The sequence below is a fragment of the Pholcus phalangioides genome, unplaced genomic scaffold, assembly GCF_987345545.1.
Source record: "Pholcus phalangioides strain wild (caught in Gottingen) unplaced genomic scaffold, Ppha-v1.0 ptg000009l_1, whole genome shotgun sequence".
NCBI classification, from domain to species: domain Eukaryota; kingdom Metazoa; phylum Arthropoda; class Arachnida; order Araneae; family Pholcidae; genus Pholcus; species Pholcus phalangioides.
Genome location: NW_028301602.1, coordinates 24,209,927 through 24,226,882, shown reverse-complemented (window position 1 = coordinate 24,226,882; position 16,956 = coordinate 24,209,927). Strand labels below are relative to the sequence as shown.

The following is a 16,956-nucleotide window of genomic DNA, read 5'->3' as shown; positions in this document are numbered from 1 at the left end:
TAGATACGAATTACTATTCAATATTATAAAAAAATACTACCTCAGGTGAAACTTCTAGCATAAGCAAATGGTGCAACAGACAACGATCATGGTAGAGTAAAAGATTTTCTGCAGCGCAAAGGATGTTAAAGGGTTCGCAAGGTAGATATAAAAACCAATTTTGGCACCAATTACCTAGACATGAAAATGGACTGCTGTGAATTTTTATCACAATGTTATACCAAAACACAAGCTTTTGTGAATATTGAAATACAGTGGAACCTCATTTATACATTGCTCAGTTATGACTTAATAAGACTTTCACATTTACATGACGTTTGGCTTCCATGAAACTCCTAATCTTTTGAAAAACATAATTTATATCCATCAAATGCATACAATTTTTTTATGCAGTGAAAAAACGTTGCTGCAACAATTCTTGCATATTGTCACCACAAAAGCTATAAATTTTAGGGCGAATGATGACGTATACGAAAATAGTGAGAGCTGGCTGATGGCCATTTAGATTGGACACAAGTGATTTGTTTGATGCTTGTTTCTGAGAATATGCAGATGCGGCAAGCCCCATAGAAATGAGTTTCAATTGTTTTGACGACCATATATCTGTTCTTTCAGAATTTTTTCTCTCTCAATGTTTTCAGCATTATCTTATCCCCAGAGGGTAAGAAAGTCCAAACACACATTGTAAGCATTTGGAGGGTACAGGCCTACCAGTAAGAGACACATATGGTGCACATACACAGTAAGTTCTTTCGATCAATTTCCTGTAGAATTTTCATTCATTGTGGTGCTTTGCATGCTGGTTGTGTCAAATCGGCCATTCATAATATCAAGAAAGCAAAAATCGCTTCTTCTAAAAAAACGAAATTTTGGAAGAATTCAATAAGAATTTTGAATTAATAATGAAAGTTGGTCTTGCAAAACAGTTAAATATCCTTGCGTCAACTTTGAAAATGATTATAAAGCAGAGAAACAAAATCAAAGACCAAGCCGCTCTTTTTCTGCCAAAAAATGAGGGTCCAAGATGGGAAATTTTTAGGTCGAGAAGATTTTGCTGCAATTTTTTACCCAATGTCGTGTCCCAAAGGTAAGAATGATTTAATTTTTTTCCCCTCAAGTATATGACTAAAGTGATATTTTTATAACAAAATTGAAGATGCAATCAAACACATTGACTTCTATATTTTGTTATGTCTGGAGGCGAACAAGTCTTTTTTTTAAAAAAAAGGTCTCAGTTGGTGGTGGTCAATGGTGTGCAACAACTAACACATTTATATCACATTTTGACTTGGCCTTTTAAATGTCATATAAATGAGATTCCATTGTAGAAATCATGCAGCAGATTTTTTTTTTTTTTTTGACACAAATAGAATAATCAAAAGCAGGAAATAATATGTAAATCCAAAAATGACATGTATACAGTTTTAAGCTTAGGTTGCTTTTACAATGCAATCTACATTGAATTTTTCATATTATGATCACTGTATGTAAAATATTTGGAGTGAGCAAATCTAGTAGGCTCAACAGGTGTTTTATCAGAATTTGATTAATTTAAAATTACCAGAAAATATAACACAAACTAAAAATGCCGGAAAAAAAATCAGTACTTATGTATGTCACAGCTAGCTCAAAACAAAACTTCAAGTTTTGATGGAACAGTTCTAAAAATGGGAGAACCATAGTCATGATAAAATCTACTTCTTTCAATACTGGACACCAAATGTATAGCATCGACATCAACCTGAAATCATGAGAAAAAATAAATAAAAGGGTATCTGTGAGAAAACATGTCATGTAGAAGTACAAAAAAAAACATATTTGTGGGGTGAAAAATAATTCAATTTTTATTATTTAACTTATTCTGGAAGTTGGTGATACAATTTCACTTTTCTGCTATTTTCAAGGAGAATAGCAAGATTAGATTTTATTTAAATTTAGATTTAAGGAGGTTTTTTAACCCATAAAATTTTACAATAACCAACTAAACTCAATAGGAACAGAACGTTACTTTTCATTGTCATAAAAATGGTAATAAGTAATCTCAATGTAGAAAAAATAGAAAAGTACTAGTCATTCAATAGAAAATGACTTTTTCAGTCATGATTAACAAAAATCCAATTAGCTTTCAATCCTATTCACAATGCATTTTATGGTCTTCTCCGTACACACTTTTTGAGAAAACAATTAATGGTTATTTCCTTCACATAATCTGCAGAGGCAAATTTCACTACCGTGACCAAAAATATGTCGAACTTAGAGCAGTCCTTAATGGTGTGCAACAAGTGCAGCTGTGTTGGGCCCTGAATTTGTGGTAATAGAACCAAAAAAATTAATATATATAATAAAATAATATGTCTGCTCTATGCTGCACCAATGAAAACATTTATTTCAGAATTTTTTCACTCCACAGGGGGGGGCCCTTGGTATTATTTTCGCCCCAGATGCTGTGTCTGAAGGGGGCAGCACCCTGTATAATCCACAGCAGCATATAATCCAGATATTCAAATTAAATTCACCAATCATAAATTAAGGAAGTCTTAAATCTGAAGGAGTTGGTTTTTTTTTAGAAAAAATGACAAATTTTCTACTCGAATCTCTGCAGGCTATCTACAAATTTTTTTAAAAAATAAATTTAGAAAACAGTATTATTCCTACCTCCCAGAAAAAAAAAAGCTGCAGATAATTATTAGCAGTATAATTATCTGCACTAAGAAATTAGTTTTTTTAAAACGTATAATCCACAGATTCCCATATACAGGAAAGTATGGTATACAATAACATTAAAAATACTTTTATAATAATCAATTACGGCAATAATAATATAAAAATAATGTCTATGTCACATTGATATAAATGAATGGATAATGAATAAAATGCATATGCAGTGAACGCTTGTTATAACAACTGTTCCTTATGGCAATCATTCCATTATAAAGACTGTTACGATAAATTCCAAATGTTTCCTATTCATTCAGCGTTATTTTTCATTCTATATAATGACCTGCAAATACAATTCAATCCAATACACCATCCGAACTCAGCTATGTCCAAACACTTTTACACATGTGTTTGACTTTTGGTAATGGAGAATTCTGTAAAATTGTGCATGCAAATTATTAAAATTTTATTATTATTATATAACCTGATGCATTTGCATTGCAACAGCTTGCATCACAACGGAATGAAATTTTTCTTTCATTTAAATATGAAATTGTATCAAAAAAACCCACAAATTTTTTTAAACCTCTCAATATAATGACTGTTTCCCTGTGAAACGATTGGGAAGGAAGGTCGTGATAACCAGCGTTGATTTTATATGTATTTTGACATTAATATTACAGAACTATCACGTAAATGTTTCACATACCGAGACAGAGCTCTCCTTAGTGTTTGGTTATGATGCTGGAAATGGCTAAAGCATTTATGCTGCACCTTCCTAAAAAGCAGGATGAATTCCTCATTTTTTGGGAGACAGAGGAGTTGTGACCAGATGAGCAATCTATACGTATAAAATGTAATTCATCACAAACTACTTGTACAGTAATGAAACTCAAAAGACATATTCTCACCAACAATTCTTCATACCGAAAATTATATATTATATTGAACACTAAGAAGAAAGTTTAGCATCGATCATCAATGTGTTTTTGATGAGAACAGTCATCAAAGACAAATTGAAAAATAAACTATAAAATTGTTTTTGTGAATTCATGAAGAATATTTAATTTTTATTTAATAATGTTTCAAAAGAATTAAACAGCGATACAAGATGACAATACTTTGGTTTTCATAAACATGCGAAAATATTTGCAAATTTTTAAAAATTGGAAAGGTAATATTTTGTGTTGTTCAAAATATATAAGGTGTAGCCGATATAGAAACAACATATTGCTGCACTTTTACCTATGTTTTTCAGGATACTCTCCAGAAGCATACAACATAGATTTCAACTGATCAATCTTTATTTCGCTTCGCTAGAGATAAAAAGAAAAAAAAAATTGACCACATGCCCATTCCTATACAAATGTTTAAAAAAAGGAATATGGTCATAATTCAAATTTGTACAGAAATTTTGATAAAATGAAAGGGAAAAGCTACCTTTTGGGAACTTTTCGGCCTCCCTGTCTTTGGTGACAGGGTGACAAATTTCACTTTAGGCGATTCTTTATTAACAGCTTCCTGAAAGAAGAAAAACTTATATTTTTACAAACTGATATTCAGTGTGTTACTAAGGTTGACTTATACATGCAATTACTTCAATGAAAACTATTTTTAGTGAAATCTGTATTGTGAACTCAAGTGCAAATGTTTAAAATGTGTAATTCAATACATTTTTACGAGTTGGTGTTTAGAAATCCAAAACAATATGGCATTCCATGAAATTAAAACAAATGTGATCGCCCACACAATATACATTTAACAACAGCTAATATACATTTAGTACCGTGCCCCCACATCTTGCAACAGGGCCCTAGGTTGTGAGTTTTGGTGAGCCCCAGGACAGATTTTTTTACAGGTCTCTTAAAAGTGAATTTATAGCTTGACAAAACAAAAAATGATAAGAATTGTTCCGGTGCTCCCAGGATGGAGTCCTGTCAGTCCCCCTCCCCTTGTGGCGGCTATGTTCATTATACTTAAATACAAAAATGCCATTCTTTTGAAAACAGCCGTGGTAAACTTCATTTTGGAAAAAAATAGACACAAAAAAATAATATAAACACTTTAAGTAGATAAAATATCACAGTAATAATAATATATATTATATTAAATTAAGGCCATGATAAGCATACATGTATATACATTAAAATCACGCTGCAGTGGAATTTGATATAACGATAATAACAAATGTTATATCTTGATTAGAATCGTTTTCACTTCATCACTTAATTTCTCTTGACACGAAAAGATAATTAGATATTTTTTCACAATACGATCTATAACAGTGATTCCCAACGTGGGCGTTAACACCCCCTTGGGGCGATGGAGAGTTTCAGGGGGCGGTAGAAGCTACGGGTATAACATAGGATCCTATGGGTTAGATTGCGTTGGGGGGGCGATGGGACGAAAAAGGTTGGGAAACTATGATCTATAACAATATTTGTAGCAAAAACAAAAGAAAATGCCGATTGGCATTTACCAAGGAATAAAAGCAGTATCAAAAAAAATGTAGTAAACTCCCATAATCAAAAAAAAGAAAGAAAAATAAGCTCGTACTATATTTCTAGGCATAAGTGCTAGTGATAAAAAGTTTGTTTAACATAAGCACTGAATTTTCATAAATGCTGGATAAAATTTTGTTCACACGTACATTGTTTCTTATATTCTAGAAATAAATATTTTTCAGCAAAAGCTGGCTAAATGCTCAGACCCAATTTTTAATAGTTCAAATGCAACTGAATCTGTTAATATTTGAATGTTATATAATATTGCTCATAGTCGATTTCTTAGTGCTAAGTTTCTTGCAACCACAATAACATAGGTGGCAGGCCAGGCTGGTGCAAGCATCTCAAGTCTGTTTTTTTTTAATAAACACATAGGCCTGAATGCCAGAACTCTGCCACTGGACTTATCCCATTGCTGAGATCTCTTCCAGTCCATTTTTGTGGCAGAGTCATGGATAGGCCAAGAAATATACTAATTTTAGAGATTGATAGAGGGGGCAAAATTTTGGCAATTCATGGTTTTAGAGTAAGTTAGCCGAAGTTCACTGAAAGTAAAATTGTGATTGCAGTGCTTCTCGATATAAAAATGATTTCCCCCTTTCACTTCATCTTCACAATACCATACGCATTAATTTTCACTATGCAAAAAAATCTGAATTTCAAAGAAATATATAAATCAAACTAAATACCTTTTTCTTAAACACTAATGCTAGGTCATATACATCCACTGTCCATTCTGCAGTAAGAACTGAGAGTATTCCACCATTTTCTGTGAAAGACTCTATTTTCTTTTCAGTTGGTAGATTATAAACGTCCTCTAGCTCTTCAATGTCACAGATGTAGAGTTTTCCATCGCCACTCAGCAATCCCACAGTCTTTTATAAAAAATATAGCACATATATTTACACATCAATTCCTATCAAATTAGTAGAAAATTCTATCTCATATAAACCAATATAACCCAATCAAGCATAAATAGTTTATAAATAATACAGTAAATATAAAACTAGAAATTTAAAAAAAGAAACGCAAATTTTATTTCTATAAATGATGAAAGAAAACGAACAGAAGATACCTATTCCAAGATCAAATGGTTCTGAAACACCTCAATCATAACAATTGTATAGTGGAACCTTTCATAATGAACATTCCTTTTTCCAGATACACATAACGGACACTTTTTTGAATTACCTCAACAGGCTTCAATGTATTAGCCATGTCAGGTAATACATCTATTAATGGATACGCCCCATCAACAGACAAAATTTTCTGTCCCAAGGTTGTCTGTTAGAGGCACTACTGTATTTCCAAATTTGTCATAAATTTTATGTTAGCTTCAAGGACCTAGCATTAAACATATTTGATCACTATTCTTTTTTTTTTATTCTATGATTTGCAGACCTCACTGATCATGTAGATCAGGTATCCCCTGCTTTATGCGATTTTGCTATAATCTGGTTTTGAGAAGTTAATTTTAGAAATTGCAACCCGTGAAATTTTGTATGTGGTTTGATTTTAATATTGAAAACGGGATTGTAAATTAGATCTGACATAATTAAAATGACAAAATCCATTGTATTTGTTGATGTGATGAGACAAATATGGAAGGAAAAACTCAAACCATCTCACCAATCTCACTAATGAACATCTTTTCGTGGCATATCGACAATGCCATCAGAATTTTAATATTAAAAAATGGTACCTAGAATTGTCACATTTGCAAGGGATATTCAGAATTCTCTAGCTTTGCTTCTAAATTTTTTATAAAGAGATGAAGAACGCTGCTTGTCAGCAGAATCTTGACTGCTTTCATCAAAAAAGTTATCAGCCTATCATACCTGGCTCTTCAGAAAAAACATCCAAACCTACTATTGAGGTAAAAAGCATTATGCAAGATATACAGAAAACTGGATTTTGTGTGAAGATGCTGTATCAAGATTATGGACGATCATTCGATTAATTGATGACTGCAAGATTCTTATATGATGGACGGCTATACGCTATCACCTTATAATCATAATTTTGATCGCCTGTTGGCATAGTTTGTTGATATTTTATTTATCTGTTGCATGGTTTCAGATTGCTTGTCTACCATGACTATATCAATTTATTTTTCATTGCCTTTGTCTGAGATGACAATGTTCCTTTGGTTTTAATAAAATTTTCGGATACACCCATTCTTCAGAAACGCTTTGATATCCCTTCCTAATGTAAAGCTGGGTGTGTCCGGTCTTTCATTGTTGAATGTATGAAAATACTGATATTTTGGAAAGATGTTGATTTTTTTTTTTTTTTTGGAAAGAAAAATTCACCTCTGCCTCTACCCAGACTCAAACTTGGGCCTCTCGTATGCCGGACGAAAAACTCTAAACACTATACTACAGAGGAGATGGAAAATTTCTTCCTTGGAGTGTCCCGGTCCAAAGAAGCGACCTTTCAAGTCCCGGTAGAAGCAGAGATAATTTTTCTTCCCCCCCCCCCAAAAAATCAGCATCTTCACACAACAGCCAGTTTCCTGTATATCTTTGCATAAACAAGTGGAGAGCAACATCATGTCACATCAAAAAGTATTAATGAAATGAATTAATGTAACTACAATTGATTAGAGATTTATTTTTATATGTTTGAATAATTCATTCACCCAAACAAATGTATTTTACTGCTGCAAGTTAGGTTTGTTTATTTTTAACCTTTCCCCCCACCCCCCCCCCTCCTGTCCCTATGTTAACCATGTTAAATTTAACTCAATTTCTATGATTTCGTCTTAAGCAGATATTTTGTGGAACCAATTAATCTTCTGAAGGGAGGGATGCCTATACACTTTAAGTAGTTTACTTCTCAAATTTTCAGACTGTGTTTTCAAATTTTAAATAGATATGCAAGATCTTAAACAATACTTATTGTCATAATGAAAATATGTTTCAATATAAATAGAAATAATTTCATTAAATACACCAAAATTGTATTAATAGGATATCATAATTATATATTATGAGAAGTGAAGGAATTTGAAACTTACTCTATACAAATTACTCTCTGAAATTTGGAATGAAAGAAACGAGATTTGTTTCACGGTTGTCAAGTATTTACTGAAGGATATGTTATGCATCAGTGAACAAGTCTTGGCGGACCATATGGACATCCAGTGAGCTTTTCCACAGCATGCTATGATCATTCCATCCCTATTTTTACAGATGAAAAAATTATAGTTATTTATAACATATCTCCAACAAAATTTTCAGTATAATAATTGACAACAACAGAAATGGTGGCAAGATGCCCTGGTGTATGTGCATGCATTGCTAAAACAAATTTCTACATTGAGTGTTTAGCACAGTGTTTTCCGACTTTGGTCTGTGGACCCCTGGGGATCTGAGAGAACTCGGTAGAATCATTTCTGTAGGTCTATATAGGTAGATTCATCTCTGTAGGTCTACAGGCTCATTTTTATTTACTACCATTGCATGAATCACACATTTTGTGCTGTGGAATTGTAATTTATTTTTTTATGATATGCAAGTTATAAAAAAAAACACATTTTGGATTTTGTGGGGAGGCAGCGTGGAAATTGACCTTCACTACAGGGAGTTTGTGGTGCCTTGACCTTCACTAAAGAGGGTCCACAGAAATTGTAGTTTTTCACATTTTTATGATAAGCAAATCAGAAAAAACAATATATTTTGGATTTTATGTGATGAAGGCATCAAAATTTACCTTTAGATGCTTGAAGTTAATTTAACATACTTAATGTATTTTAAAGTGTATAAGGAACCTCTAGATTTTATGGACTTCAAATTTAGAAAAAAAAGTTAAAATTAACTATCTTAATGGATCTATAATATTATCCATGTATAGCAAATCAGCTCCTATTTTCGGGACCCAATTTTTGGCAAAAAAAAGGTTCCTTATACACGTTAAAATACGGTATCTGTCATTTATTGAAACAGAACTTAGTGTCCTATACCTATGTATAGTGTTACAAAAGTACTGAAAATTAATAACGTTATCCCAATCTTGATGATAAGGACATAGTGCTTTTTACTTGCAGCATACAGATTTATTTTTACTTGCAGCATACAGATTTATTTTCACATCCATATATGTGTTCATTTTAAACATCTTAACATCTCTGATAGACCAGTCCATGATTAATAACTGATTTAACATTAACTTTTGTCTTACTGTGAGGCATCTATTGCACGTAACCAGGGACTTTCACTCACGATGCTACAAGTAAAGTTTCCAGCTCGCGTGAAAGATGTATCCCACAAAAAAACCGAATTGTCTTTGAAAGCTGATAGAAGCAATCCCCTCATAGGTATGAAACACACCTGCAAAAAAAAAACCTTCATATACAAACAATTTTAAAAAGGAAACAAATTCATGTGTGTTCAAGAATGTAACAGGAAGTGCATTTAAATTAATATGAATCAATTTAGATTCAATTAAAACCTGAATCATTTGATCTATGATTTACTGATCAAAATAAAATAAAAAGAAAATTTCATTTCATTTTGATGTTTCATTTATTCCAGAAGCTTTATTAATATTGATGCTTTATTAGTTTCCAAAATATACAAATTATACTAATGGTGTAAAATGTCAATTGAATTGGTCCCAGTATAATCTGATGTCCTCGCTCAATTGGATATTGTGTGCTGAAACCATTGATATCTGTTTAAGCAGGGCCGATTGCAAATCTCCCACCCCAAAGCAGAATATTTTACATTGTTCTGCAACAAGCTCTCGACTGACTGAAAATTTTCTATGGTAAAAAATTCTCATGATAGTGTCTTCTGCACTTTTCTTAATTCTTCAAACCATAGGTGGAGATAGACTTGGAAGTCTGGGGGACACAGTCGTTATTGATGGGGTGGCAATGCCTGCCCCCCCCCCCCGTATCTCCGCCCATGTTCCAGACTGTTCTGCAGTAGCACTAACACTGTTCTGTGACATACATGCAGGTTTCGCAAATTCTGCTTCGGGGTGTATAGCACAAATTCCAAATTATGCTCTCATTCCCCGATTAGCAGTCCTGCCCAGCCATATATGGTTTCACTTTTCTTCTTCTGAATGGGCCTGAACACCTTTGAAAATTACCATCACAGCAAAATTCTCTTCTTTTTCTTGAAAATTTTCCATGTACAGTGAAACTTTGATATAATGATACTCTGCAGACCAAGAAAAAATATTGTTGCAGAGGGACTCATTGTTTTATCAAGTATCAAAGTAATGAACTTTCGCTGTATTTCTTGAATTTTAAAATGAACTGCCAAATTTACATTCCTTTCAGACATTTTTGTGAAACACCCTGTATAACAAATTGACTAAAATCTAATGAGCATTCTTTTTCTCTAAAATTTAACCCTTGGTACCCTCTATTCATCTCAATGAGCATTATGTGAAAAATACCTACATTGGGTATATCAAGAGTCCTACAAATACCTGACAGTATAACAAACCGTTACCTGGTTTGTTATACCACTACTCCTGCTTGTGTGGATTTGGTAATTTAACAATTGCTCTGTGATGATTCCATCATATAACATTTGAAACCCTCATGACCCCACTTCCCCCAGGGGGTTGAACTTTTAGAAATTCCGTCTTAGTGAGTTTGAGTTTCTATATTATAAAATATAATACTGACCAAATTTCACATTTATAGCTTCAGCAATTTCGCTAAGCGATGGTTGCCCAATATAACCTTTGATCCCCCTTATGACCCCCTATAGGGGTCGAATTTCAAAAAGTCCTTTTTTAGTGTGTCTTTACGTCATAATATAAAACTACTGATCAAATATCTTATTTATAGTTTCAGCAGTTTCAGCTTGGGAATGATGAATCAGTTAGTCAGGACATGTTATTTTATGTGTAGATAAAAATATGATGATTTTTGGAGTAAATATGGTATTAAAAACTGGAAGATCACAATATTTTATTCATACCTTGAGTATATCAACAACTTTGTTGATAGTCAATCTGTGCAATAACGTGAGTGTATTCAGATCCCAAATTGCAGCATCTTCTACTGACGAGGTAACAGCTTTACTCTTGTCAAAATCCACAAAAATATTGCTCACAGTAGTCCTATGAGCTTGCATTGATTTTCTAACAGCACAGGATACTGAAAAAACACCTCATATTTTACTTCAGATTTTTTTTAAATACAATAGACTCTCGATAATCCAGCCGTGCACTAGTCTGGCCCATCCAGTAATACAGCATTTTTAGGTGGGTTTTCTTCAAACATAGAAGAAGAAAACATGTCACTGCATGTCTGAGTACACAAGTTTATATTATTTAAATGTGATTTTTCAATTAACTCACAGTAATCTGGCAAAAACCCTAGTCTGATATATAGCAAATCAATGAGAGTTTACTGTATTGCACAAAAAGAAATTCTTATTCTTTTTCATATGAAAAAAAAATATTCTCATCACAGATATCTCATTTAACAATCAAAATGATAATCACCATACAAAAATTGCATGGAAAATAGTAAATTTTCCTTTGTGATACTTAGGGCTAGATTTCCCAGTATTTTTGTAGCTGCATTAGCTACTCGTGAACCCTGTTTTACAGGGCTGTATTGGTGTGTGGATAGATTCTATTTCCTAGGCAATGATAAAGCAAATATTATTTGGAATAATCCAGCCATGTGGATATCTGTTTTCTACGTCAAGTAACTTTCACAATTAATAAGTGAATTCGTAACATCTCTTGAATTTCTAACTAATAAAACAATACCAACATATTTACAGTTAGAGTTGCACATTAGTTAATGAAAATAAGACGACTGATATTAGGTTGAGGTTAAAACATTTGCCACCAACAGGTGACACTTCCATTGTTTTACTAGTTTTATCATTGATAGATTTGTTCTAACAGTGACAAGAGGTAGCTCTGGGATACACAAGCAAATACAGGTTTCTCAGACAGGGAGACAGTGTGAATAGTAAATAAGGAGAGTGGGGCGAATATTCACTTCCACCCTTCTGCCAATGACAATAATTTTTCATTAAACAGGGGGTTAGAATCACAATATTCCCCTCCCAAAGCCACCTACACTGGGATCATGTTATCCAAAAATATAATTTTCAAGAGTAATTTCACTCCTCTCGAAAATTTAAAGGCGTATTTTTGTAAAACAAGGGGATTTCTTTCTTTTTTTCCTGTCAATAATAAATAACTCTATTTTAAAAAAATAAAATAAAACCTAAAACTTGAAGTATTTTCACTTCTCAACGAAACTTGGAGTAAAATTTAATTTTGATGTGTGAATCATTTAGATGCGTATTCAAAAACACTGGCCAGGACTGCTACAGTACCATCAATCTATGGTAAATCTAACTATTTTGGCAATTAAATTTTCCTTTGTTAAAAAAATCATGTCTTTCAGTTAAAATTACGTCATAGCTAGTATATATTCTTTCTGAATTTTTACTTTTCCTTTACTTTTGGAATGCATGAACACAGCTTTAATAAAATTAAAATAAAAAAAACTAATTCATAAAAATTAACAATTCATTAAATAGTACCATTTTTAAAACATTGAAAATAAAACATACTGAAATCAATGAATGAAACAGAGCAATCGAGTGTAGCAATTATCAGGTCTCTGTGCGAAAAAAATGCCAAGGCAGTGCATGTGTGGTCCAACCGACATACCAAATGAAACCTGCATGAGGAACATACCAAAATTAAGAATGATGCATGCAAAATCAAATAACCAAGAATTGAAACATTATAATTAAATGCTACTTAATGTAGTCATATCGGGACACAGGATTTCTGATAATAATAACTGATTGTGTGTGTGATAACTATACCCAAAAAAATCCTAGTAGTAAGTACAATAGCCATATGTACCATTCAATCAAGAAGCTCGTACGAAAACAAAACAATCGTTTTTCTTTCCCACAAAAAAGGTTTCAAAGTGTTAAATCATGGTTTTTTTCGACAATTGTTCTAAAAAAAAAGGACCCCCCTCCTCTCTCTACTTTAAGTAAAATATTTTCTTTTAATTCAGAATTTTTGAGGAATTTTGAATGGAATTGTCTAATGTCAATTCAATTGTTATTTTTTAGTGTGTAAAATATGTCATAGATTTTCCTGACAAAATCTTCCGGTCGAAGAACTGTGAATGTGGTCAGTTGAAAGAAACTAGACATGAACTGAAAGAAGAAAGGGACTTTTTTGCTTTAAACATTCTTCCACTAAAGGAAAATCATTGCGAAACAGCATAACATTGATCACAGCATCTATTACAGCCTGATTAGGAGTGAACCAAGTGCAGAAATTTTTGTCAATAACAGAGCCTTCTGCCTTCCTACAGTCTTCCAAATTGATAATGATAACTTATAGGAAAAAATGAGCCTGGGTCAACCTTAGCTTCAAAATATGCAAAAAAGAAAATACTTTCGACAAAAACAAAAATTTATAACATAAACCAAAGTCCCGATAACTATAAATGAATATTTTCTTATGTTATTACATTATCCATAATTTTAATACGTGGCATCCACTGTATTGGCAAGTAAATGTTGAAGTTTTAAGTAGTGCAGTCAGATCTCACTATAACATACTACACATGATGACAATAACAAGAAAGTTTATTCTGCTAATTATGTTTATACTCTAAATTATGTTTATAGCAACTTTTAGAAAGTGATATTATAAGCCAGATGACATTAAAAGTGATAGACATCATACAAAGGATACCACTATAAATTTTGTCAACATGCATTTATTGCACTATGAGTTTGGGTTTTTAATATTTCTGCACCATTATAAATATTTGTAACATTTCCTCCAGATACATTGGTAGATAAATACAACTGAAAACAAGATAGATAAGTAATTAACTACAAAAACTTCAAAAGATGGTTACTTTTTGTCGTAGAGATCAAATATGTATATATTTCCTGAACCATCTACAGCTGCTAACAGAGAGCCCGTGACATCTGAGTTGACTTTGATGAAGCCAATATTTTGGACAATGCCAGCTTTCAAGTAAGAATTTCGTATAGACAAAATGAATCTGCAATTGAATATTGAAAAACTTGATATTTTTATGTCAAAAATAAATATATTTTTCTTCCAGGCAAAAATCATTTTGGAATTTCAAAAATGACAAATAATATTGTATATATTCAAATAAATCATTCTTTGAAAGGTCATTCAAAATGCTGTTGTACAGTGTTGGTTAAAAGAAAGTATGATTTGACATGTAAACAACCTTTTTTGTATACAACCTTTTTTTTACCACTGATATACACAGCTAAACCCCTCTTTTGTGGGCACCAGCAGGAGAAAAAAAATTCATCTATAAAAGTGGGCCAAACGTTTATCAGGAGTTTGTAATGTATGGTTTTATTATACAAGTGAAATTATTATTTGGTCATAAAAGAGGGACGACCATCAAGAAGGAATTCACTGTATTATGATTGAACTGGTCTTGATTGAACCCCCTACCTGGCTGAAAGCACAAGCATGTCAATTCACTTACAGTAATAGTCAGACTTAGGTCATCCTGCATTTATGCCCTCTCATCCAAAATTAGCAACATTTTGTGCAACAATTGAAAATTCTGATGTTGCATTTTCAGAGAACAATGTTTTCTAGAGAGAAAAAAAATCACACAAAAAAACAAATAAATAAAAATGAATTAAAAAAATCATAATTTTCTTTTTTCTACAAATTTACCTCCCTTTTCCTCCTGGGGAAGGTGGGACATAACCATTAACCATTAGAAAAAGTTTACCTTGACTTACGCTGTCAGTCTTGGAACAAATTACTGACATAAGTGGAAGTATCAATGTACAGATTTTCAAAAATCATATTGTCAGTTATTATTATTTATCATTGGAGGGGGAGCACTAAATCACCTGAGACACCCCCGAAGAGGAACCCATGTGGGATGACCTACCTATGCTTCACAAGTAATAGGAAAATCTGCAGGAATGACCATAAAAGCATTAAAATTTTATTTTTTTTTTAAATGAAAGATTAGCACACCAAGTTTTTTCCCCTCTTTTTTTGACAGAAAAAATATTAATGATTGCCAAATAGTACAGCCCAAAAACGAAAATATGCACCACAGAATGCAAATTTGAAATAGTTATCAAAGATTGAGTGCCTGATAAATTTTTCATTCATGCAAGTTGCATGGGACTAATGCATTTTTCGAAAGAGAAAAACCTCAGGTTTGCCATAAAAGTTTTTTTGGGTATGAACAATTGACAAGATAACATTGGCCACAGTAAATGTCATTCTCATTGTCAACTGAATTTTCTATGCCAATGCTACATACCAGTAATTTTTCCCCTGCCAAAAAAAAAGGAAAAAAACAGTGCTGACAATATCGAATCTATCAATAGTACTTCAATAAGATAATTTCTCCATTTTTTAATGAATTTTTGACATTTATACAAATTTTCTGCCCATTCTATAGATTCAACAATAATACAAACCTATTGTATGATGCAGTCCTCTCTTGTTGTAAATTACCTTTATCTCGTTTATGAACATTCAACAAATAAGAATCCATACCATAGTAGCTCAGAATGCAATTTTGAAGGTATCTGTGAATGTAATAACAAGTCATTAGAGGTTCGTGAATTCTGATAAATGTTTTAATTATCATGACAATATACTCAGGATGTTAAAAGAAACATGATGATCCTTTGGTAAATAAATTATAAAAGACGTGTTCTCCCCAGAAAGAAACAGTCAGAATGGGAGCTCGTGTGCAGAACATGGTAAAAATGCATAGGCCTAAATTGAAATTTTTTTTTAAATTCAGTAGAGAAGTCATACTGTTTAACTGAAATTGCAGATGATGCACCAGGGAAATAGCTTAGGGAAGAACACTGAAAAAAAGTAAACATACAGTATCAAATCATATTGATAGATCCTGGGCCGCGATTGGTTAAATGGAAAAAAAGTCAAATTGATTCATTTGTGATAAACACTTGTGAAAATAAGAAATAATAAAATATAATGAATAAATAATAAAATATAATGAATAAATAATAAAATATAATGAATAAATAATAAAATATAATGAATAAATAATAAAATATAATGAATAAATAATAAAATATAATGAATAAATAATAAAATATAATGAATAAATAATAAAATATAATGAATAAATAATAAAATGTCACTTTAGACCAGTGTTTCCCAAAGTAGGTAATATAACCCCCCCCCCCCGGGGCGATAGAATGGTTGAGGGGTGGGAGGCAGATAAAAGCTACAAGTATAACATAGGATCCTATGGGTGTGCTTTAGTTGGGGGGCAATGAGAGGAAGAAAATTTCTAATGGGGGGCGGGCGATGGAACAAAAAGTTTGGGAAACTATGCTTTAGACGAACTCACCTAGGTTGCTGAGAAACCCTGGGTCCCAGCAAAGTAAAATTACACTGTGGAATGTGTGAATTAAATTTTTTCGCATACTTTTCCGAAAACTGAGGATTTTGACTTGAGGGATTAAATTGATTTTGATGCAAGACTGGTGCAAAAGTGAATAGGATGATAAAGATGTTTGGTTTGTCGAAGGATTGCATCATCACGTTATAATGAAAACCTCATACATAATTTTTTTTTCAAAAATCACTTTTTGACAGTTTTAGATTGAGAACATATCTAACTTATTACAACTTTTGGGGGGGGGGGGGAAATTGACAACGATCTGCTATCTATAGAGGAAAAAAAATTACCCTCCCCCCACTTTTTTGTGTGTTATTCAATGAGATGACATCTTTTTTTTTCTCTTCCTGTAATATTGAG

The 16,956-nt window shown here is 32.4% G+C and overlaps 1 protein-coding gene across 2 annotated transcripts in view; it reads right to left on the bottom strand.

The window, feature by feature from the left end:
• LOC149082567 (TBC1 domain family member 31) overlaps positions 1 to 16,956 on the bottom strand; it is a 30,284-nt gene that overhangs the window by 10,570 nt on the left and 2,758 nt on the right. For both annotated transcript variants that reach the window (XM_089235815.1, XM_089235816.1), the window contains exons 2-13: positions 15,635 to 15,745; positions 14,053 to 14,202; positions 12,731 to 12,840; positions 11,108 to 11,286; positions 9,345 to 9,493; positions 8,182 to 8,344; positions 5,852 to 6,037; positions 4,099 to 4,179; positions 3,904 to 3,974; positions 3,368 to 3,499; positions 1,608 to 1,741; positions 41 to 174 (exon numbers count right to left, since the gene is read on the bottom strand). In XM_089235815.1, the coding sequence (XP_089091941.1) occupies positions 41 to 174; positions 1,608 to 1,741; positions 3,368 to 3,499; positions 3,904 to 3,974; positions 4,099 to 4,179; positions 5,852 to 6,037; positions 8,182 to 8,344; positions 9,345 to 9,493; positions 11,108 to 11,286; positions 12,731 to 12,840; positions 14,053 to 14,202; positions 15,635 to 15,711 (1,566 nt within the window). In that variant the 5' untranslated portion in view covers positions 15,712 to 15,745. The remainder of the gene's footprint in view (positions 1 to 40; positions 175 to 1,607; positions 1,742 to 3,367; positions 3,500 to 3,903; positions 3,975 to 4,098; positions 4,180 to 5,851; positions 6,038 to 8,181; positions 8,345 to 9,344; positions 9,494 to 11,107; positions 11,287 to 12,730; positions 12,841 to 14,052; positions 14,203 to 15,634; positions 15,746 to 16,956) is intronic.